The following is a 24951-nucleotide window of genomic DNA, read 5'->3' on the forward strand; positions in this document are numbered from 1 at the left end:
GTCGCAAGGATCTGTACACAATTCCTGGAAGCTGAAAATGGCTCAGTTCTTCCATGGTCTGCACCAAGGTCAACTCTGTCTCTCCATATGAGACCAATGTTGGTTATCGGTCATAAAGCAAATCCAAGCACAACCAAAGTCAACCATTGTGATTCCAGGGAAGTACGCCAGGGACTTCTCTGTGTTTTTATCAAGGAGAGGCACTGATATTCAATCTCTTGAATCAGTGATTGAGGGAGTTGTTTAGAGGGATTTTTGTGCTGTGTTTTCCAGGTGGATTGTTAACTGTTTTCACACCAAGGCCAGCCAGAGTTTCTACACACTTGCATGTCACCCTTTGAACATGTTTGGAAAGATCTCGATCGACATGTACAACAGCGTTTTCCATTTCCTGCCAATATCCATGTTGTTTAGTGTACACCCCAATATGTGTAGTTTACCCCAATATGTGTAGTTTACCCCAATATGTTACTGATAAATTGTACCATAATATCTAGATCATTTCTGACATTGCCTGTCCTTCAAATTATGTTGGCTGTTAGATGGGAGAGGGAGAGAGACGGAGGTAGAGAGAGAAAGAGACGGAGGTAGAGAGAGAGAGAGACGGAGGTAGAGAGAGAGAGAGACGGAGGTAGAGAGAGAGAGAGAGACGGAGGTAGAGAGAGAGAGAGACGGAGGTAGAGAGAGAGAGAGACGGAGGTAGAGAGAGAGACGGAGGTAGAGAGAGAGAGAGACGGAGGTAGAGAGAGAGAGACGGAGGTAGAGAGAGAGAGACGGAGGTAGAGAGAGAGAGAGACGGAGGTAGAGAGAGAGAGAGACGGAGGTAGAGAGAGAGAGAGAGACGGAGGTAGAGAGAGAGAGACGGAGGTAGAGAGAGAGAGAGACGGAGGTAGAGAGAGAGACGGAGGTAGAGAGAGAGAGAGAGACGGAGGTAGAGAGAGAGAGACGGAGGTAGAGAGAGAGAGAGAGAGATGGAGGTAGAGAGAGAGAGAGATGGAGGTAGAGAGAGAGAGAGAGACGGAGGTAGAGAGAGAGAGAGACGGAGGTAGAGAGAGAGACGGAGGTAGAGAGAGAGAGAGAGACGGAGGTAGAGAGAGAGAGACGGAGGTAGAGAGAGAGAGAAAGAGACAGCGGTAGAGAGAGGGAGACGGAGGTAGAGAGAGAGAGAAAGAGACAGCGGTAGAGAGAGGGAGACGGAGGTAGAGAGAGAGAGAGAGGGTCTGGGGTCCACTCACCAACCAAGAATTCACAAACACCAAATTGAGACTGCATGCAGAATTCTGCAAAAAATATCCTCAGTGTACAACGTAGAACACCAAATACTGCATGCAGAGCAGAATTAGGCCGATACCCGCTAATTATCAAAATCCAGAACAGAGCCATTAAATTATACAATCAACCTAAAAGGAAGCAATTCCCAAACCTTCCATAACAAAGCCATCACCTACAGAGAGATGAACCTGGAGAAGAGTCCCCTTAGCAAGCTGGTCCTGGGGCTCTGTTCACAAACCCAAACAGACCCCACAGAGCCCCAGGACAGCAACACAATTAGACACAACCAAATTGTGAGAAAACTAAAAGATAATTACTTGACACATGGAAAGAAAACTGAGCAAACTAGAATGCTATTTGGCCCCAAACAGTGGCAGAATACCTGACTACTGTGACTGACCCAAACTTAAGGAAAGCTTTGACTATGTACAGACTCAGTGAACATTGCTATTGAGAAAGTAGGCAGACCTGGCACTCAAGAGAAGACAGGCTATGTGCACACTGCCCACAAAATGGGGTGGAAACTGAGCTGCACTTCCTAACCTCCTGCCAAATGTATGACCATATTAGAGACATATTTTCCTCAGATTACACAGATCCACGAAGAATTCAAAAACAAATCCAATTTTGACAAACTCCAATATCTATTGGGTGAAATACCACAGTGTGCCATCACAGCTGCACGATTTGTGACCTTTTGCCACCAGAAAATAGCAACCAGGGAAGAACAAACACCTTTGTAAATTCAACCCATATTTATGTTTATTTATTTTCCCTTTTGTACTTTAACCATTTGCACATCAACAGATGTGACTCAACAGCCTTGGTTTCTCAAATGATTGCCTCACCTGGTTCACCAACTACTTCTGCGACAGAGTTCAGTGTGTCAAATCTGAGGGCCTGTTGTCCGGGCCTCTGGCAGTCTCTATGGGGGTGCCACAGGGTTCAATTCTTGGGCCGACTCTCTTCTCTGTATATATGAATGATGTCGCTCTTGCTGCTGGTGTCTCTGATCCACCTCTACACAGACGACACAATTCTGTATACTTCTGGCCCTTCTTTGAACACTGTGTTAACAACCCTCCAGACAAGCTTCAATGTCATACAACTCTCCTTCCGTGGCCTCTAACTGCTCTTAAATGCAAGTAAAACTAAATGCATGCTCTTCAACCAATCGCTGCCTGCACCTGCCCGCCAGTCCAGCATCACTACTCTGGACGGTTCTGACTTAGAATATGTGGACAACTACAAATACCTAGGTGTCTGGTTAGACTGTAAACTCTCCTTCCAGACTCACATCAACCATCTCCAATCCAAAATTAAATCTAGAATTAGCTTCCTATTTCGCAACAAAGCATCCTTCACTCGTGCTGCCAAACATACCCTCATAGAACTGACCATCCTACCGATCCTTGACTTCAGCGATGTCATTTACAAAATAGCCTCCAACACCCTACTCAACAAATTGGATGCAGTCTATCACAGTGCCATCCGTTTTGTCACCAAAGCCCCATATACTACCCACCACTGCGACCTGTACGCTCTCGTTGGCTGGCCCTTGCTTCATACTCGTTGCCAAACCCACTGGCTCCAGGTCATCCTCAGGTCTCTGCTAGGTAAAGCCCCGCCTTATCTCTGCTTGCTGGTCACCATAGCACCCACCTGTAGCACGCACTCCAGCAGGTACAGTATATCTCTCTGATCACCCCCAAAGCCAATTCCTCCTTTGGCCGCCTCTCCTTCCATTTGTCTGCTGGAGAATGACTGGAACGAACTACAAAAATCTCTGAAACTGAAAACACTTATCTCCCTCACTAGCTTTAAACACCAGCTGTCAGAGCAGCTCACAGATCACTGCACCTGTACATAGCCCATCTATAAATAGCCCAAACAACTACCTCTTCCCCTACTGTATTTAGTTATTTATTTTGCTCATTTACATCCCAGTATTTCTACTTTGCACACTCACCTACTGTCAAATCTACCATTCCAGTGTTTTAATTGCTATATTGTATTTACTTCGCCAGCATGGCCTATGTATTGCCTTTACCTCCCTTATCTCACCTCATTTTCTCACATTGTATATAGACTTATTTTTCTACTGTATTATTGACTGTATGTTTGTTTTACTCAATGTTCTCCATTTACTCCAACAACTCTGTGTTGTTATATGTGTCGAACTGCTTTGCTTTATCTTGGCCAGGTCGCAGTTGTAAATGAGAATTTGTTCTCGACTAGCCTACCTGGTTAAATAAAGGTGTTCTCAACTAGCCTACCTGGTTAAATAAAGGTGTTCTCAACTAGCCTACCTGGTTAAATAAAGGTGTTCTCGACTGGCCTACCTGGTTAAATAAAGGTGAAATAAAAATACATTAACAAAAAACATCTTTACGTTAGATGTGTACACACAGACAGCTCTGTATATCGACATAATATGACATTTGAAATGTCTTTCTTCTTTTGGAACTTCTGTGAGTGTAATGTTTACTGTACATGTTTTATTGTTTATTTCACTTTTGTTTATCTACCTCACTTGCTTTGGCAATGTTAACATATGTTTCCCATGCCAATAAAGCCCTTACATTTAAATTTAAATTGAATTGAGAGAGAGGGAGAGAGAGAGAGAGGCCTCTGTCGTTTTCTCCCTCTTTGCGTCAGCTGCTCTAATTACTGCTATGTGTGGTCTGCTTGTGACAAGGGCCCTCATGGCTCTCCCTCCTTGTCCTCTTACTACACATAAAACACTGCATTTCCTTCCGTTGCTTTCTAGAAGAGAAAAAAAAACATATTGTGGCCAGGCATTTCATGTCCCCACATAAGAGGGAAGTGCAGAGGTTTAAAGGGTGGGTGGGTGGATGAATTGGGATACAGGGGTTGGGGCCGTGGAGGTTATACAAGGGGTGTGTGGTGGGGCCTCTGCTCACATGAACCCACTCGTTAGTTCTAGCCCATGGCTAAATCAGGCTAATACGTTTTTTTTACACTAACTCTGTGTATTCAGAAAGTATTCAGACCCTTTGACTTTTTCCACATTTTGTTACGTTAACAGCCGTATTCTAAAATGTATGAAATAGTTGTATTTCCCCCATCAATCTACATACAATACCACATAATGACAAAGCAAAAGACAGTTTTTTAAAAATGTTTATAAAATGTATTCAAAATAAAAAACGTTGTCATTGCTTTGTCATTTATGGGGTATTGATGAGGGGGGGAAACAATTGATCAATGTTATAATAAAGCTGTAATGTAACTATATGTGGAAAAGGTCAAGGGGTCTGAATACTTTCTGAATGCACTGTGCCTCTGTTTTGCTTATCTGGATGTATGTATAATCTCTCATGTTAAAGTAAACACCACACTGTTGATGCACAGTTGGCAATGTAGGCCTAAACAGTGTCTTGATTGGCACGATCAGTTGTCTTCAAGATGTTTTTGCCATAAAAAAAAATTGTCCTAAAAATCACTGTTCATAAAAGGTCTAAGTCAATATAGAACATCAGACAGACTATCTGCATTTGCATCAGTTCAATAAATGAAGGAACCCTGCAGGGAACTTCTACTTCTGACAGGCTTCAAATAAATAGTTCACTTTTGTCTGTTGTGCTAATGCCAGAGATCTGGGTTTGTGTCCCAAAAGGCACCCTATTCCCTATGTAGTGCACTACTTTTAAATGAATAGAGTACCATTTAGGACAGAACCTATACAGAGTTAATGGCCTCATGCTCATTGTCCGGGACCTAAAGGAACTGAATAGGTATTGTGCTGGATGGCTGTGAATTTTAGTTGGCATAGCTCTAACATCACAATGTCTCCTCTACTCTCCTCGCCTCTAGAACTCTTTGAATAACCCTTCTGGTTTCATTTATAACCCTTTTGAGTTCCATGTAGAACCCTTTACACAGAGGGTTCTACATGGAACCCAAAAGCGTTCTACCTGGAACCACAAAGTATTCTACCTGCAACCAAAAAGGTTTTTCCTATGGGGACAGTTGAAGAACCCTGTTGGAACCCTTTTCCTAAGGGTGTACAGCACTTTGGTTTAATGAACGTTCTCTGAATGAGAAAGTAATTATTTCACTCTAAAGGATGAAAATGCGGTGGCTGCATTTCTTGTTGCCAAAGAGATGGGGGAGAATCAATGTAGCTGTGCAAGCTGGACTAAGTCAACAAGTTTTCCCAGGGTTGTCCGAAAGGGAAAGGGGGGGGTAAAGAAAGAGAATTGCAGGCAATAAGATTAGTGTGTAAAGGGGGAGAGCAGAGGAGAGAGACTGGGGGCCATGTAGGGGTCACACAGTGCACCTCTGAAAAGAACACATACATCACATCTCATTCACACAAAAGGCTGAACTGGGGGAAATACCCCATAAGAACAGCTGACACTGAAAATATGTCGCTAACTAACGTCATTGCTATTGAAGCAAGCTTATTGTCCCAGTATGTTATCCTCCACAGAATAACAATTTTAAAAAATGTCTCACTTTAACATCCTTTACATCCCGTCAAAGAGATTCAAACTCAGGTACAGCGACTCAGCTGAAGCAGTCCAGCCTGGAAGTCACAGCTAGTTTCAATTCCTGTGTTAGAAAACGTCAGGGGATAGTGGTGGCCCGTGTCCTAAATAGCACCCTAGTCATTATAGAGGGAATGGGGAGCCATTTGGGACACATACTTGGTGAGCATGGCAGGTCTCGGATTGTCATCAAGTGTTTTCTCTATTTTCAGACTGACTCACCAGGTTGTCTTTTTGTCCCACCAGGCATTGCAGCATTGGACAGCCGTGCCTCTGGGAAGATGGGTATGCGGGCAGTGGTGTACTACATGACCACCACAATCATCGCAGTCTTCATCGGCATCGTCATGGTGCTCATCATCCACCCTGGGAAGGGCTCCAAGGACGAATTCAAAAATCAGCAGAAGATCGAGCAGGTCAGCCCTGCTGACGCTTTCCTGGACCTCATCAGGTAGGCCATAATTATTGTTGTGTATTCAGGGTGTTGCCCTGCCCGGGACTCAAACCCAGGTCCAGCGATTGTCAACCCAACACCTTAACCGTTACGCCAAGAGATCCGAAACTTGCTGACGAGGTCACTTGGTGTTGAGTTAGAGTCGCAACTGTAATTTATACTGCTTCCTGTTGCTGTTCTGTTCTTGTTTCCTGTTGCTGTTCTGTTGTAGTTTCCTGTTGTCGTTCTGTTGTTGCTTCCTTATGCTGTTCTGTTGTTTTTTCCTGTTGCTATTCTGCTGTTGTTTCCTATTGAAGTTCTGTTGTTGCTTCCTGTTGCTGTTCAGTCGTTGCTTCCTGTTGCTGTTCTGTTGTTGCTTCCTGTTGCTGTTCAGTCGTTGCTTCCTATTGCTGTTCTGTTGTTGCTTCCTGTTGCTGTTCTGTTGTTGCTTCCTGTTGAAGTTCTGTTGTTGCTATTCTGTTGTTGCTTCCTGTTGAAGTTCTGTTGTTGCTTCCTATTGCTGTTCTGTTGTTGCTTCCTATTTTTATTTGATTTTTTATTTCACCTTTATTTAACCAGGTAGGCTAGTTGAGAACAGGTTCTCATTTGCATCTGCGACCTGGCCAAGATAAAGCATAGCAGAGTGAACAGACAACACAGAGTTACACATGGAGTAAACAATTAACAAGTCAATAACACAGTAGAGAAAAAAAAGGGGAGTCTATATACAATGTGTGCAAAAGGCATGAGGAGGTAGGCGAATAATTACAATATTGCAGATTAACACTGGAGTGATAAATGCTGTTCTGTTGTTGCTATTCTGTTGTTGCTATTCTGTTGCTGTTCTGTTGTTGTTTTCTAATATTCTCTTACATTCACATGAATGATCAGCTTGAATGATCAGTTTGTCACTGTAAAGGAAAATAAAAAGCAAGTAAAATACTTTTTTCAGTAGTGAGATTTGATTGGTTTGTTTCTCTCTTCTAGAAACATGTTCCCTCCAAACATTGTGCAAGCTTGCACACAGCAGGTAAGTCCTTTTCTGTTCCAAAATGTAAACCTGGACCGTACATCGATCTCACTGACATATTTGTACAAAGGGAACAATGTGAAACCCAGATCAGTGCCATTTCCAGATAGTATAAACGAAGCCTAGTAATATAACCCACAGGGAAATATCAAAGTCCACTGCTTATCGTGAATACACCAAACATTAGGAACACCTTCTTCAGAACAGACTCAATTCGTCGGGGCATGGACTCCACAAGGTGTCGAAAGCATTCCCCAGGGATGCTGGTCCATGTTGACTCCAATGCTTCCCACTGTTTTGTCGACTTGGCTGGATGTCCTTTGGGTGGTGGGCCATTGTTGATATACTGGTGAGTGTCAAAAACCCAGCAGCGTTGTTGCAGTTCTTGACACAAACCGGTGCACCTGGCACATACTATCATACCCCTTTCAAAGGCACTTAAATAATTGTGTCTTGCCCATTCACTCCCTGAATGGCACACATACACAATCCATGTCTCAAGGCTTAGAAATCCTTCTTTAACCCATCTCCCCTCCTTCATCTACACTGTTTTGTAACAGGGTTCTTCCTGGGAAGGACCAAAATGCAGCGTGGTTGAGGTTCATGTTTTTTAATAAGAAAACTAAACATGAACATAATACAAAACAATAAACGTGGAAAAACCGAAACAGCCCTATTTGGTGCAACAAACACAAAGACAGGAAACAACCACCCACAAAACCCAACACAAAACAGGCTACCTAAATATGGTTCCCAATCAGAGACAATGACTAACACCTGCCTCTGATTGAGAACCATATCAGGCCAAACATAGAAAATAGACAAACTAGACATATAACATAGAATGCCCACTCAGATCACACCCTGACCAAACAAAACATAGAAACATACAAAGCAAACTATGGTCAGGGTGTGACATGTTTGAAGTGGATTTAACAGTGGACATCAGAAAGGGATCATAGCCTTCACCTTGTCAGTCTGTCATGGAAATAGCAGGTGTTCTACTCTCAGTGTACATGACATATTATACACCATTTAGCAGATGTTTTTATCCTTAGAGACTTACAGTCATGCGTGCATACATTTATCATATCGGTGGTCCCAGGAATCAAACCCACTATCCTGGCATTGCAGGTGCCATGCCTCAACCCACTGAGCTACAGAGGACCAGGTTTTTTATGTAATCAAGTGTGTTGGTTTTTTTCATTGTTAATCTGTTCATAGAAATCTACCTACCCATATACAGTGGATTTGGAAAGTATTCAGACCCCTTGACTTTCCACATTTTGTTACGTTACAGCCTTATTCTAAAATTGATTTTTTTTAAAAAATCTTCTATATTCTATTCTAAAAATGTATTAAAAAAAAAAAATCCTAATCCATCTACATACAATACCCCATATTAACAAAGTAAAAACGTGTTTTTAGACATTTTTGCTAATTTATTACAAAATAAAAACTGAAATACCTTATTTACATAAGTACTCAGACCCTTTGCTATTAGACTCGAAATTGAGCTCAGGTGCATCCTGTTTCCATTTATCATCCTTGAGCTGTTTCTTCAACTTGATTGGATTCCAGCTGTGGTAAAATCAATTGATTGGACATGATTTGGAAAGGCACACACCTGTCTATATAAGGTCCCACTGTTGACAGTGCATGTCAGAGCAAAAACTAAGTTGTGAGGTCGAAGGAATTGTCCATAGAGCTCTGAGACAGGATTGTGACGAGGCACAGATCTGGGAAAGGTAACCAACATTTTTTAGCAGCATTGAAGGTCCCCAAGAACACAGTGGCCTTCATCATTCTTAAATGGAAGAAGTTTGGAACCACCAAGATTCTTCCTAGACCTGGCCACCCGGCCAAACAGAGCAATCGAGTAGAAGGGTCTTGGTCAGGGAGGTGACCAAGAATCCGATGGTCACTCTGACAGAGCTCTGGAGTTCCTCTGTGGAGATGGGAGAACCTTCTCTGCAGTACTCCAGCAATCAGTCCTTTATGGTAGAGTGTCTAGATGGAAGCCACTCCTCAGTAAAAGGAACATGACAGCCCGCTTGGAGTTTGCCAAAAGGCACTTAAAGGACTCTCAGACCTTGAGAAATAAGATTCTCTGGTCTGATGAAACTAAGGCTGAACTCTTTGGTTTTGAATGCCAAGCATCAAGTCTGGAGGAAACGAGTCACCATCCCTACGGTGAAGCATGGTGGTGGCAGCATCATGCTGTGGGGATGTTTTCAGTGGCAGGGACTGGGAGACTAGTCAGGATCGAGGGAAAGATTAACTGAGCAAAGTACAGAGAGTACCTTGATGAAAACCTGCTCCAGAGCGCTCAGGACCTCAGACTGGGGCAAAGGTTCACCTTCCAACAGGACAATGACTATAAGCACACAACCACAAGACAATGCAGGAGTGGCTTCGGGACATGTCTCTGAATGTCCTTGAGTGGCCCAGTCAGAGCCCGGACTTGAACCCGATCGAACATCTCTAGAGAGACCTGAAATTATATGTGCAACGACGCTCCCCATCTAACTTGACAGAGCTTGAGGAGATCTGAAGAGAAGAATGGTAGAAACTCTCCAAATACAGTTGTGCCAAGTGTCATGACATGCTCTTTGGGGAAGGATCATAGGCACCCCCTCTCTCTCTCTCCACAGTTTTATGATGGTCATAAATACCTGCAGGAAAACTCTCTCTCCCACTCTCAGCAATGGAAGTTAAATCCCTTTGTTATACCACAGGGAGAGACGTTGCAGTTCAGTAAACAGTATTTCTGTATTCCAAACATTTGGAATGGTCCATGGGTATTTAAAGAACAATCCTGTCGAATTTGGTAATAATTTGTGATGTAACTAAAGACGGTAGAACAACATAACTGTATCTCTGACTGTATATATTTACCCGTTATCAGACTCACATCCAAATGTGGAGGAACGTGTATGATTAAATGTGAAACTATTTCTAGAGCGTTGGACTAGTAACCGGAAGGTTGCATAGTTCAAATCCCCGAGCTGACAAGGTACAAATCTGTCGTTCTGCCCCTGAACAGGCAGTTTACCCACTATTCCTAGGCCGTCATTGAAAAAAATAATTTGTTCTTAACTGACTTGCCTAGTTAAAAAAAAAGAGATAATTGTTTTTCATTTGAAGTCTTAACCAAGTCAGTGGCCACGCCCACAAATTACATCGGCGTCATAGAACACCCCCTTTTCCCAGAGTGTATAAAACCCACTTCCAACAAAATGTACATGAGGCCAACGAGACCAACAGCTTGAGCTGAGAGGCACGTAATGGCTAGAAATCTGAAACTTTCAATAGAGAAGAAGAAAATCTCTACAAAACTAAAGACTACACATTAACAGTCTGCAGCTGTATATGTAAAATTACATTTACATTTACATTTAAGTCATTTAGCAGACGCTCTTATCCAGAGCGACTTACAAATTGGTGCATTCACCTTATGACCTCCAGTGGAACAGTAGTGCATCTAAATCTTTTCAGGGGGAGGGGGGGTGAGAGGGATTACTTTATCCTATCCTAGGTATTCCTTAAAGAGGTGGGGTTTCAGGTGTCTCCGGAAGGTGGTGATTGACTCCGCTGTCCTGGCGTCGTGAGGGAGTTTGTTCCACCATTGGGGGGCCAGAGCAGCGAACAGTTTTGACTGGGCTGAGCGGGAACTGTACTTCCTCAGTGGTAGGGAGGCGAGCAGGCCAGAGGTGGATGAACGCAGTGCCCTTGTTTGGGTGTAGGGCCTGATCAGAGCCTGGAGGTACTGAGGTGCCGTTCCCCTCACAGCTCCGTAGGCAAGCACCATGGTCTTGTAGCGGATGCGAGCTTCAACTGGAAGCCAGTGGAGGGAGCGGAGGAGCGGGGTGACGTGAGAGAACTTGGGAAGGTTGAACACCAGACGGGCTGCGGCGTTCTGGATGAGTTGTAGGGGTTTAATGGCACAGGCAGGGAGCCCAGCCAACAGCGAGTTGCAGTAATCCAGACGGGAGATGACAAGTGCCTGGATTAGGACCTGCGCCGCTTCCTGTGTGAGGCAGGGTCGTACTCTGCGGATGTTGTAGAGCATGAACCTACAGGAACGGGCCACCGCCTTGATGTTAGTTGAGAACGACAGGGTGTTGTCCAGGATCACGCCAAGGTTCTTAGCGCTCTGGGAGGAGGACACAATGGAGTTGTCAACCGTGATGGCGAGATCATGGAACGGGCAGTCCTTCCCCGAGAGGAAGAGCAGTTCCGTCTTGCCGAGGTTCAGCTTGAGGTGGTGATCCGTCATCCACACGGATATGTCTGCCAGACATGCAGAGATGCGATTCGCCACCTGGTCATCAGAAGGGGGAAAGGAGAAGATTAATTGTGTGTCGTCTGCATAGCAATGATAGGAGAGACCATGTGAGGTTATGACAGAGCCAAGTGACTTGGTGTATAGCGAGAATAGGAGAGGGCCTAGAACAGAGCCCTGGGGGACACCAGTGGTGAGAGCACGTGGTGTGGAGACGGAGTTCTCGCCACGCCACCTGGTAGGAGCGACCTGTCAGGTAGGACGCAATCAAGCGTGGGCCGCGCCGGAGATGCCCAACTCGGAGAGGGTGGAGAGGAGGATCTGATGGTTCACAGTATCGAAGGCAGCCGATAGGTCTAGAAGGATGAGAGCAGAGGAGAGAGAGTTAGCTTTAGCAGTGCGGAGCGCCTCCGTGATACAGAGAAGAGCAGTCTCAGTTGAATGACTAGTCTTGAAACCTGACTGATTTGGATCAAGAAGGTCATTCTGAGAGAGATAGCGGGAGAGCTGGCCAAGGACGGCACGTTCAAGAGTTTTGGAGAGAAAAGAAAGAAGGGATACTGGTCTGTAGTTGTTGACATCGGAGGGATCGAGTGTAGGTTTTTTCAGAAGGGGGTGCAACTCTCGCTCTCTTGAAGAAGGAAGGGACGTAGCCAGCGGTCAGGGATGAGTTGATGAGCGAGGTGAGGTAAGGGAGGAGGTCTCCGGAAATGGTCTGGAGAGAGAGGAGGGGATAGGGTCAAGCGGGCAGGTTGTAGGGGCGGCCGGCCGTCACAAGACGCGAGATTTCATCTGGAGAGAGAGGGGAGAAAGAGGTCAGAGCACAGGGTAGGGCAGTGTGAGCAGAACCAGCGGTGTCGTTTGACTTAGCAAACGAGGATCGGATGTCGTCGACCTTCTTTTCAAAATGGTTGACGAAGTCATCTGCAGAGAGGGAGGAGGGGGAGGAGGATTCAGGAGGGAGGAGAAGGTTGCAAAGAGCTTCCTAGGGTTAGAGGCAGATGCTTGGAATTTAGAGTGGTAGAAAGTGGCTTTAGCAGCAGAGAGAGAAGAGGAAAATGTAGAGAGGAGGGAGTGAAAGGATGTCAGGTCCGCAGGGAGGCGAGTTTTCCTCCATTTCCGCTCGGCTGCCCGGAGCCCTGTTCTGTGAGCTCGCAATGAGTCGTCGAGCCACGGAGGCGGGAGGGAGGACCGAGCCGGCCTGGAGGATAGGGGACATAGAGAGTCAAAGGATGCAGAAAGGGAGGAGAGGAGGGTTGAGGAGGCAGAATCAGGAGATAGGTTGGAGAAGGTTTGAGCAGAGGGAAGAGATGATAGGATGGAAGAGGAGAGAGTAGCGGGGGAGAGAGAGCGAAGGTTGGGACGGCGCGATACCATCCGAGTAGGGGCAGTGTGGGAAGTGTTGGATGAGAGCGAGAGGGAAAAGGATACAAGGTAGTGGTCGGAGACTTGGAGGGGAGTTGCAACGAGGTTAGTGGAAGAACAGCATCTAGTAAAGATGAGGTCGAGCGTATTTCCTGCCTTGTGAGTAGGGGGAAGGTGAGAGGGTGAGGTCAAAAGAGGAGAGGAGTGGAAAGAAGGAGGCAGAGAGGAATGAGTCAAAGGTAGGCGTGGGGAGGTTAAAGTCGCCCAGAACTGTGAGAGGTGAGCCGTCCTCAGGAAAGGAGCTTATCAAGGCATCAAGCTCATTGATGAACTCTCCGAGGAACCTGGAGGGCGATAAATGATAAGGATGTTAAGCTTGAAAGGGCTGGTAACTGTGACAGCATGGAATTCAAAGGAGGCGATAGACAGATGGGTAAGGGGAGAAAGAGAGAATGACCACTTGGGAGAGATGAGGATCCCGGTGCCACCACCCCGCTGACCAGAAGCTCTCGGGGTGTGCGAGAACACGTGGGCAGACGAAGAGAGAGCAGTAGGAGTAGCAGTGTTGTCTGTGGTGATCCATGTTTCCGTCAGTGCCAAGAAGTCGAGGGACTGGAGGGAGACATAGGCGGAGATGAACTCTGCCTTGTTGGCCGCAGATCGGCAGTTCCAGAGGCTACCGGAGACCTGGAACTCCACGTGGGTCGTGCGCGCTGGGACCACCAGATTAGGGTGGCCGCGGCCACGCGGTGTGGAGCGTTTGTATGGTCTGTGCAGAGAGGAGAGAACAGGGATAGACAGACACATAGTTGACAGGCTACACAAGAGGCTACGCTAATGCAAAGGAGATTGGAATGACAAGTGGACTACACGTCACGAGTGTTCAGAGAGTTAAGCTTACGTAGCAAGAATCTTATTGACTAAAATGATTAAAATGATACAGTACTGCTGAAGTAGGCTAGCTGGCAGAGGCTGCGTTGTTGACTAAGTAGGCTAGTTGGCATTGGCTGCGTTGTTGACACTACACTAATCAAGTCGTTCCGTTGAGTGTAATAGTTTCTACTGTGCTGCTATTCGGGGCTAGCTGGCTAGCTAGCAGTGTTGATTACGTTACGTTGCGTTAAAAGAACGACAATAGCTGGCTAACTAACCTAGGAAGTCGCTCTAGACTACACAAAATAGTCTAGGAAACTTGACCGAAGACGAGAGGAGAACATATCAAACGACCATTGGTACGACTCACATATCCATTGCAACAGACAGACGCTACAACTACAAAGGATCTGGGGGACAAACCAGAGACTTTCTGTCGACTGACTCTCCAGCAGACGGACTAGCGATTTCAACAGAGACAACAAAGGCATACAATCGTAAATGTGTAAATTGTAAATATTTTCGAATGAGCGGCCATTCATGTGCAAGGTATTAGCATTTCCATGAGCATAGTTATCAGCTGTGTGTACGATAGTGGAGTCGTTTTTGTTTTTCCTCCCGCTCTTTCTCACCTGCCCCTCCCTTTTCATTTGGTGTAACAAGCCGTCATATTGGTTTAGTCCACTAGGGACTTTTCATTGTATCATGTATAATGTATAACCTATCCTGTGTGTATTTATGTACTTCTGTGTGATTATTTAGTTAGTTAGTAAATAAATAATTAAGCAATTGGTATATCACTGATTCATCATTTATACTAGGGTTCGTGCTGATATCCAAGAGTTTGCGACCTTCAGAATATGACTGATGATGTGATAATACATTAATAAGTGACTAATCGATAAGATATGAAAATATCTGAGAGAGTTCAATTCTGGAAATAGTAACTCTTTAAACAACATTTTCCCGTGGTGTTAGTTTAATCATGTAATAATTACACATAGACAATTGATTTGATCATTTAAGTCTTCACATTAATGATCGTCCAAGACACACTTGTAGCATCATACCCAAAAAGACTCAAGGCTGTAATCGCTGCCAAAGGTGCTTCAACAAAGTACTGAGAAAAAAGTCTGAATGTGATATTTCAGGTTTTTTTGCAAAGTTTTTGCTTTGTCATAATGTGGTATTGTGTGTAATTTGATAAGGGGGAAAAAACGAGTTAATCCATTTTAGAATAAGTCTGTAACGTAACAAAATGTGGAAAAGTCAAGGGGTCTGAATACTTTCCAAATGCACTGTATAAACACTGAACAAAAATCAATAAAGCTTTGCACCTTTGCCCTACAGTTTAAAACGCAGTACGGAAAGAGAGTGGTCCATGTGAAGATGACGGTGAACGATACCCTCTTCGTCTTGAACGGGACCCAGGGGCAGCATATCATGCGGGAGGAGGTGATCCCCATCCCGGGGCAGGTGAACGGGGTCAATGCCCTGGGTCTGGTCGTGTTCTCCATATGCTTCGGTCTCATCATTGGCAGCATGAAGGAGCAGGGAAAGCCCCTCAAGGACTTCTTTGTCTGTCTCAACGAGGCTATCATGAGACTGGTGGCCATTATCATGTGGTGCGTGGTGCAGTGTTAGGCATGGTTTGAATTCGGTTTAGGGCGAAGTTGCCCCTAGACATTGATTTTGGTTCAGTTTTAGGATTGTGGGACTGGAAGCTGATCCTAAATCTGTACCTAGAGGAAACCTCACCCCGGAGAGTTCAAATTACAAGGTGGCTGGGTATTACAGGGTGGCTGGGAATTACAGGCTGGTTAGGAATTACAGGGTGGCTGGGAATTACAGGCTGGTTGGGAATTACAGGCTGGTTGGGAATTACAGGCTGGTTAGGAATTACAGGGTGGCTGGGAATTACAGGCTGGTTGGGAATTACAGGCTGGTTAGGAATTACAGGCTGGTTGGGAATTACAAGGTGGCTGGGAATTACAGGCTGGTTAGGAATTACAGGCTGGTTGGGAATTACAAGGTGGCTGGGAATTACAGGCTGGTTGGGAATTACAGGCTAGTTGGGAATTACAAGGTGGCTGTGAATTACAGGCTGGTTGGGAATTACAAGGTGGCTGGGAATTACAGGCTGGTTGGGAATTACAGACTGGTTGGGAATTACAGACTGGTTGGGAATTAAAGGCTGGTTGGGAATTACAGGGTGGCTGGGAATTACAGGGTGGCTGGGAATTACAGACTGGTTGGGAATTAAAGGCTGGTTGGGAATTACAGACTGGTTGGGAATTAAAGGCTGGTTGGGAATTACAGACTGGTTGGGAATTACAGGCTGGCTGGGAATTACAGGGTGGCTGGGAATTACAGGGTGGCTGGGAATTAAAGCGTGGCTGGGAATTTAAATCTCAATGTACCGGTCTCTCACCCATTTAATTAACCTCTATATCTATCCAATAAAGAGAAAATACTTTAAAAAATAAGAAAAGTAGAACTTGGTATTGTGTACTATGTGATAGTGGAAATGTGTTGATCTTGACGGTACCACAATAACGTGATGTAGCACTCGCTTGGTATTGTGAGCCTAAATTTGACGTGGGATTTGTTTTGCATTTTTTTTGCATCAGGTATGCACCCGTTGGTATCCTGTTTCTCATCGCTGGGAAGATAGTGGAGATGGATGACATCACAGAAACGGGCGGCCAGTTGGGCATGTACACAATAACAGTCATCATTGGCCTGTCTATCCATGCCTTCCTGGTACTGCCCACACTCTACTTTGTGATCACACGGAAGAATCCCTTTGTCTTCATCTGTGGACTCCTACAGGCTCTCATCACCGCGTTGGGGACCTCATCTAGGTGAGTTGTCATGGTGATAGACAGTAGATCTGACTTTTACTGACTCCTAATGTCTCGTCTGTCTCTCTCTCTCGCCTTTCCTCCTGTTCACCCTCAGCTCAGCCACGTTGCCCATCACCTTTAAGTGTCTGGAGGAGAACAATGGGATAGATAAGAGAGTGACACGCTTCGTGCTGCCAGTGGGCGCCACCATCAACATGGACGGCACCGCCTTGTACGAAGCTATCGCGGCTCTCTTCATAGCCCAGGTCAACAACATGGACATGAACTTTGGACAGATCCTCACTATAAGGTATGTCCATCCAGTCCATTAACCAAACTATTTGGGATGAATCATGACTTACGCTTAGTCTCCCACTAACATCAATGCAAATTCATGGAAGTTCAAATATATTTTTCTGGGATTTAGTCAGCTTCTGGGAAAAGGAGGAGCTGCAGAGGTTGGTTTCTTTGAAACTGAATGAGTCAAGGGTTTGTTAAGGATCGGTCTCCCTTCCACGGGACGGTTGAGCTAACTTAGGCTAATGTGATTAGCATGAGGTTGTAAATAACAAGAACATTTCCCAGGACATAGACATATCTGATATTGGCAGAAAGATTAAATTATTGTTAATCTAACTGCACTGTCCAATTTACAGTAGCTATTACAATGAAAGAATACCATGCTATTGTTTGAGGAGAGTGCACAATTTTGAACATGAAAAGTTATTAATAAACAAATTAGGCACATTTGGGCAATCTTGACACAAAATTTTGAACAGAAATGCAATTTGATTGGATTTGATTTGATCAGTCTAAAACGTTGCACATACACTACTGCCATCTAGTGGCCAAAATCTAAATTGCACCTGGGCTGGAATAATACATTATGGCCTTTCTCTTGCATTTCAAAGATTATGCTACAAAAAAAATACAAAATAACGTTGTTTTTTTCTGCTATGTATTATCTTTTACCAGATCTATTGTGTTCTATTCTACTACATTCCTTTCACATTTCCATAAACAACAAAGTGTTTCCTTTCAAATGGTACCAAGAATATGCATATCCTTGCTTCAGGGCCTGAGCTCCATGCAGGTAGATTTGTGTATGCCATTTAAGGCGAAAATTGAAGAAGAAAAAGGGCTAATCCTATTAAGCGAAAAGTCTCTTACAGAAGTGATGTGTCCACAGAACTAGAATGGCATAACAGGTGGGACTGGCAGCTAGTGTGTTCATCTAATCCAATGTTTCCCAAACTCTGTCCTCAGGACCCCAAACAGTACATGTTAAATTCGTTTTTTTAACTAGGTGAGTCAGTTAATAACAAATTCTTATTTTCAATGACTGCCGGTTCAGTGGCAGAACGACAGATTTTTTTTAACCTTGTCAGCTCAGGGATTTGATCTTGCAACCTTTCGGTTACTAGTCCAACACTCTAACCACTAGGCTACCTGCCACCCCACTAGGCTACCTGCCACCCCACTAGGCTACCTGCCACCCCACTAGATTAGTTTATCATTTGAATCAGCTGTGTAGTGCTAGGGCAAAACCAACATGCACCCTTTGAGGACTGAGTTTGGCAAACCCTGATCTAATCTAATCTATTTCTTTGGTTGTGTCTATCTGTCCTGTGGAATAGCATCACGGCCACCGCAGCAAGTATCGGTGCAGCTGGGATACCACAGGCTGGACTGGTCACCATGGTGATTGTGCTGACCTCTGTTGGACTGCCCACTGATGACATCACCCTCATCATTGCAGTGGATTGGTTCCTGTGAGTACAGTGTATTTTCTGTAACAATGATTAATAGTTTGACTGATATGATCATCTTGTAAAGAAGTTTGGATAGTTACTGTGTGGACAGTGTCAAACACAGGGTGACTAGCTGGACTAGTAGACTGCAGTTTCTAACCAGCCCATGTGTTGTTCCACTAGCCAAGGGTCCAAAATCTATGCCATGCCATATTTAAGAAGACAGATTTCGGGCTATATTTTGATATATGTTCTACTAGCCTGGTCTGAAAACTAGCCAGTGACTAACGGGTTAGCTTCATTTCCATCTCTGGACAGAAACCAAAGCCTAAGGGAAGACTCAGTCGGTATAGGTAGTGAGATACTCCCTTCACATTCCATTCTCCCCAATCCATCTGTTTCTGATTCTATCGACATGTGATTCCTCTAAAGATCTCATGCATGGGATCGAGTGGCTGAGCGTTTCCACTTTTCTTTTCTGAGTTTATTTAAACATACCCATTGTGTTCAACGATAATCATAATATTGTTGTATTATATATTTTGTATTGTAGATATGTAGTGGTGTAATAATTTTACACGATGTAGTGTTTTATATTTTGTATTATATGTAATGTAAGTGCTCTAATATATTTCGACCCCAGGAAGTGTAGCTGCTGCCTTGACAGGAACTAATGGACATCCCTAATAAACCCCAGGAAGTGTAGCTGCTGCCTTGACAGGAACTAATGGACATCCCTAATAAACCCCAGGTAGAATAGCTGCTGCCTTGACAGGAACTAATGGACATCCCTAATAAACCCCAGGTAGAATAGCTGCTGCCTTGACAGGAACTAATGGACATCCCTAATAAACCCCAGGTAGAATAGCTGCTGCCTTGACAGGAACTAATGGACATCCCTAATAAACCCCAGGTAGAATAGCTGCTGCCTTGGCAGGAACTAATGGACATCCCTAATAAACCCCAGGTAGAATAGCTGCTGCCTTGACAGGAACTAATGGACATCCCTAATAAACCCCAGGTAGAATAGCTGCTGCCTTGGCAGGAACTAATGGACATCCCTAATAAACCCCAGGTAGAATAGCTGCTGCCTTGGCAGGAACTAATGGACATCCCTAATAAACCCCAGGTAGAATAGCTGCTGCCTTGGCAGGAACTAATGGACATCCCTAATAAACCCCAGGTAGAATAGCTGCTGCCTTGACAGGAACTAATGGACATCCCTAATAAACCCCAGGTAGAATAGCTGCTGCCTTGACAGGAACTAATGGACATCCCTAATAAACCCCAGGTAGAATAGCTGCTGCCTTGACAGGAACTAATGGACATCCCTAATAAACCCCAGGTAGAATAGCTGCTGCCTTGGCAGGAACTAATGGACATCCCTAATAAACCCCAGGTAGAATAGCTGCTGCCTTGACAGGAACTAATGGACATCCCTAATAAACCCCAGGTAGAATAGCTGCTGCCTTGGCAGGAACTAATGGACATCCCTAATAAACCCCAGGTAGAATAGCTGCTGCCTTGACAGGAACTAATGGACATCCCTAATAAACCCCAGGTAGAATAGCTGCTGCCTTGACAGGAACTAATGGACATCCCTAATAAACCCCAGGTAGAATAGCTGCTGCCTTGGCAGGAACTAATGGACATCCCTAATAAACCCCAGGTAGAATAGCTGCTGCCTTGGCAGGAACTAATGGACATCCCTAATAAACCCCAGGTAGAATAGCTGCTGCCTTGACAGGAACTAATGGACATCCCTAATAAACCCCAGGTAGAATAGCTGCTGCCTTGACAGGAACTAATGGACATCCCTAATAAACCCCAGGTAGAATAGCTGCTGCCTTGGCAGGAACTAATGGACATCCCTAATAAACCCCAGGTAGAATAGCTGCTGCCTTGGCAGGAACTAATGGACATCCCTAATAAACCCCAGGTAGAATAGCTGCTGCCTTGGCAGGAACTAATGGACATCCCTAATAAACCCCAGGTAGAATAGCTGCTGCCTTGGCAGGAACTAATGGACATCCCTAATAAACCCCAGGTAGAATAGCTGCTGCCTTGGCAGGAACTAATGGACATCCCTAATAAACCACAGGAAGTGTAGCTGCGGCCTTGGCAGGAACTAATGGACATCCCTAATAAACCCCAGGTAGAATAGCTGCTGCCTTGGCAGGAACTAATGGACATCCCTAATAAACCCCAGGTAGAATAGCTGCTGCCTTGGCAGGAACTAATGGACATCCCTAATAAACCACAGGAAGTGTAGCTTGGCAGGAACTAATGGACATCCCTAATAAACCCCAGGTAGAATAGCTGCTGCCTTGGCAGGAACTAATGGACATCCCTAATAAACCCCAGGTAGAATAGCTGCTGCCTTGGCAGGAACTAATGGACATCCCTAATAAACCCCAGGTAGAATAGCTGCTGCCTTGGCAGGAACTAATGGACATCCCTAATAAACCCCAGGTAGAATAGCTGCTGCCTTGGCAGGAACTAATGGACATCCCTAATAAACCCCAGGTAGAATAGCTGCTGCCTTGGCAGGACGTAATGGGCATCCCTCATAAATCCTATTGAATACAAATTATGTCCACAAGTATGTGAAATGATACACCTGGTTTTAGTTTGCCAAACCTCCAATGGAAAATTAACTGTTTTTTTCTCTCTCTAAGAAATAGGCTGGGTAGTGCATGCATGCCTTTGCCAAATTTCACACCAAAGTGTTGCCTCTGTGCAAACCTTGCCTTTTTTTTGTGAAAATGAGTCCCTCGTAGGAAAGCTGAAAGAGTAATATTCTGAGTGTTTACATTCCCCTTCTGTACGGTATATTATCTCTAACAACTGGACTCCCTCCATTTTATACAGAGACAGGTTGCGTACCACCACTAACGTGCTGGGAGACTCGATTGGCACAGGTATTGTTGAGTATCTGTCTCGTCATGAGTTACAATCCAAGGATGCGGAGATGGGGAACTCTGTGGTGGAGGAGAAAGACAAGAAATCATACCAGCTCATCGCCCACGAGAACGAGCATGAAAACGAGAAGCCTCCAGTCAGTGAGACCAAGATGTAGCACCAAACAGTTTGACCACTGTGGTGTTTTTAATCCCATGGTAAAGGGAAGCAACCCATATCAATCCTCAAAACACAAAAAAAAATGATAGTGTTTGTTTAGACCAAGAAGCTGAACCAAGAGTATGTACAGGATGTATTTGATTTGATCAAGACTTCTGCAGCCGTTCGTGCTGATTAGATTTCATTGAATAACTTATTGATATTGATCTAATCAAGAAGATACAGTGGGGTCTGAAATCATTAACACCGTTGATAAAAATCAACAAAAATGACCGTATCAAATAAGTAATTAAATTACTGAGTTATATTGTATGCACAAAAAAGGAAAGTAATATTATTTTATACTTATAGAATTGTGCGGGAAAAAAATTGATTTTGTTTAACAAGTCGTGTATTTCTTTTTTTCAAAAAAGTAAGGGTCAAAATAATTGACACCCCTGTTTTCAATACCTTGTGAGGATAACTACACTGAGCCTTTTGATAAAATATTTTATGAGTTGGATAACACATTGGGAGGGATCTTGCGCTTATGGAATGACATGAAAATACCTGTGGTTTGAATTGAAGAGGGCAGGCCATAAGTGCAGACAAAGGATATCAAGGATCTGGAAAGATTCTGTATGGAGGAATGGTCGAAGATCCCAATGTGTTCTCCAATCTTATAACACATTTTTAGAAAAAGGCTCAGTGTCATTATTTTCGCAAGGGGAGGTAAAAAAAAGAATATATATATCACTCGTTAAACAATATCCGATTTCTCTGAGCAATTGTATAAGTACAAAATAATATAATTTTTAAAAGAAATGGAGCATACAACATAGCTCAGTATTTTAATTATTTTAAACAGTATTTTTGCTCATCTTTAACAGTGGTGGAATAGGTACTCAATTGTCATACTTGAGTAAAAGTAAAGATACCTTCGTAGAAAATGACTCAAGTAAAAGTGAGAGTCACCCAGTAAAATACTACTTGAGTAAAAGTCTACAAGTATTTGGTTTATAATATACTTAAGTATCGAAAGTAAAAGGAATTGCTCAAATATAGGTAAGTATCAAAAGTAAAAGTATGGCTCAAATCCCCGAGCTGACAAGGTAAAAATATGTTGTTCTGCCCCTGAACAAGGCAGTTAACCCACTGTTCCTATGCCGTCATTGAAAATAAGAATTTGTTCTTAACTGACTTGCCTAGTAAAATAAAGGTAAAATAAATAACAAAAAAACCAGGTCACAGTCCTTACATTAAGAAATCCAAACAGAACAATTTATTTTTTAATTTTTTATTGACGGATAGCCAGGGGCACACTCAGACGTAATTTACAAACGAAGCGCTTGTGTTTAGTGAGTCCGCCAGATCAGAGGCTTTAGGGATCACCAGGGATGTTCTCTTGATAAGTGTGTGAATTGGACCATTTTCCTGTCAAAATGTAACGAGTAGTTTTGGGTGTCAGGGAAAATGTATGGAGTAAAAAGTACATTATTTTCTTTAGCAATGTAGTGAAGTAAAAGGAGGCAAAAATATAAATAGTATGGTACAGATTCCCCCCAAAAACTACTTAAATAGTACTTTAAAGTATTTTTACTTAAGTACTTTACACCACTGATCTTTATGGGTGTCAACCATTTCGGACCCTACTGTAAATCAATGGTTGTAAGTGCCTAGTATGAATTAAATACATAAAATGTTGAACTTCTGAATTAGATACCCAGCAAACAATAATGAGTCATTAGGACATCCCCAGGATGTCACAAAATGGTCCCCTAAAGTTGTCAGGACGTTGTGTCATGGTCCCTCCTGGAGGTTTTTGTCTAGTTTCCTGTTCGTCCCCTAAAAGGTCGCAAAGAAATGTTCTCCCCTGTAGTTTCATTACACATCATCCCCTGATCAGCATATCCTAAATCCAGAGGTTGTGAGTTAGAAATGAAGTTGGGGTCATATAGTCAGTAAGAAGTGATCATGTCAAATGTAATCATTGATTATAGATTTTTACACTATTTTAGATGAACAGCCTACCACTTACCTGAAAACCGCCATATCGTTATATTACTTATAACGGTTTAGGACACATGGGACCATCACGTGACAAAAACTTCCAGGGGACCATGACACAACATCCCAAGAATGTTCAGGGGACCTTCAGGCTACCATGACACAACGTCCTAAAAATGTCCTCAGGACAAACTAGGAACTATAAAAAGGTCCCCCAGAGAATGTTCCCTTTGGACCATCCCAAACCCTTAAGGAACCTAACTGGGAACAGAGCTGATTGTCCTCAGTACATCCCTTGTTTTCTGGGTAGGGAATAACGAAGAGTCCCTGCCACTCTTCTATAAGATGCCTTTACCATACCATTTGATGGTGTTTAAAGTTCAACAGTTTGACAGAGATGATTTATTTTTGATATGTCAGATGTGAAATGATGTGGTCTTTCATTCTTGCTTTTGTCATTATTTTTGTTACGGCTGACAAACCAGAATAGGTTGCCAAACCCTTTGCATCAGAGCTTTTTAGATGGAGGTTTTTCTTTGTAAAACTGCCAAAATATTAGTTTCAACTGGAGGTGGGAGTTGAACAGTATGACATTTTCACATAATCATACCAAAAATATAAACAATTTCTGCATGTTTACAATTTTGGACTTTTTGTGTAAAGACATTACAGGGATCCCTTTTACAGTTGAACAAGTTTCATGATTTGATACTGAAACCCTTGATGTCTAAGGGCTCTATTTTAACAAACGTAAATGCAATGAGCCCAATAGCTGGCGGTGACATGAAAGGGCTGTGTTTTGATGAATGATCCAGTTGTGGTGTGTCGAGACTTGGCCCCTCACTGGCCAATCAGAACATGCTCCATGGTTGCTTCAAGTTGTGCATTTACCGTCTTTTATGTATTGTGTTGTCGTCAACTCGAATTCGAATGTTAGTCCCATTATAACATTTACATTTAAGTCATTTAGCAGACGCTCTTATCCAGAGCGACTTACAAATTGGTGCTTTCACCTTATGACATCCAGTGGAACAGCCACTTTACAATAGTGCATCTAAGTCTTTTAAGGGGGTGAGAAGGATTACTTTATCCTATCCTAGGTATTCCTTAAAGAGGTGGGGTTTCAGGTGTCTCCGGAAGGTGGTGATTGACTCCGCTGTCCTGGCGTCGTGAGGGAGTTTGTTCCACCATTGGGGGGCCAGAGCAGCGAACAGTTTTGACTGGGCTGAGCGGGAACTGTACTTCCTCACTGGTAGGGAGGCGAGCAGGCCAGAGGTGGATGAACGCAGTGCCCTTGTTTGGGTGTAGGGCCTGATCAGAGCCTGGAGGTACTGAGGTGCCGTTCCCCTCACAGCTCCGTAGGCAAGCACCATGGTCTTGTAGCGGATGCGAGCTTCAACTGGAAGCCAGTGGAGAGAGCGGAGGAGCGGGGTGACGTGAGAGAACTTGGGAAGGTTGAACACCAGACGGGCTGCGGCGTTCTGGATGAGTTGTAGGGGTTTAATGGCACAGGCA

The 24951-nt window shown here is 44.0% G+C and overlaps 1 protein-coding gene across 1 annotated transcript in view; it reads left to right on the top strand.

Moving 5' to 3' along the window:
* LOC115111242 (excitatory amino acid transporter 1-like) overlaps positions 1-24390 on the top strand; it is a 36584-nt gene extending 12194 nt beyond the window's left edge. Inside the window, exons 4-10 of the mRNA XM_029637105.2 lie at positions 6033-6237; positions 7207-7249; positions 15123-15397; positions 16403-16636; positions 16734-16928; positions 18256-18390; positions 21241-24390. Coding sequence (XP_029492965.1) covers positions 6033-6237; positions 7207-7249; positions 15123-15397; positions 16403-16636; positions 16734-16928; positions 18256-18390; positions 21241-21448 — 1295 coding nt within the window. The 3' untranslated portion in view covers positions 21449-24390. The remainder of the gene's footprint in view (positions 1-6032; positions 6238-7206; positions 7250-15122; positions 15398-16402; positions 16637-16733; positions 16929-18255; positions 18391-21240) is intronic.
* The last annotated feature ends 561 nt before the right edge of the window (positions 24391-24951 follow it).

The sequence above is a fragment of the Oncorhynchus nerka genome, linkage group LG27 (genome assembly GCF_034236695.1).
Source record: "Oncorhynchus nerka isolate Pitt River linkage group LG27, Oner_Uvic_2.0, whole genome shotgun sequence".
NCBI lineage: Eukaryota > Metazoa > Chordata > Actinopteri > Salmoniformes > Salmonidae > Oncorhynchus > Oncorhynchus nerka.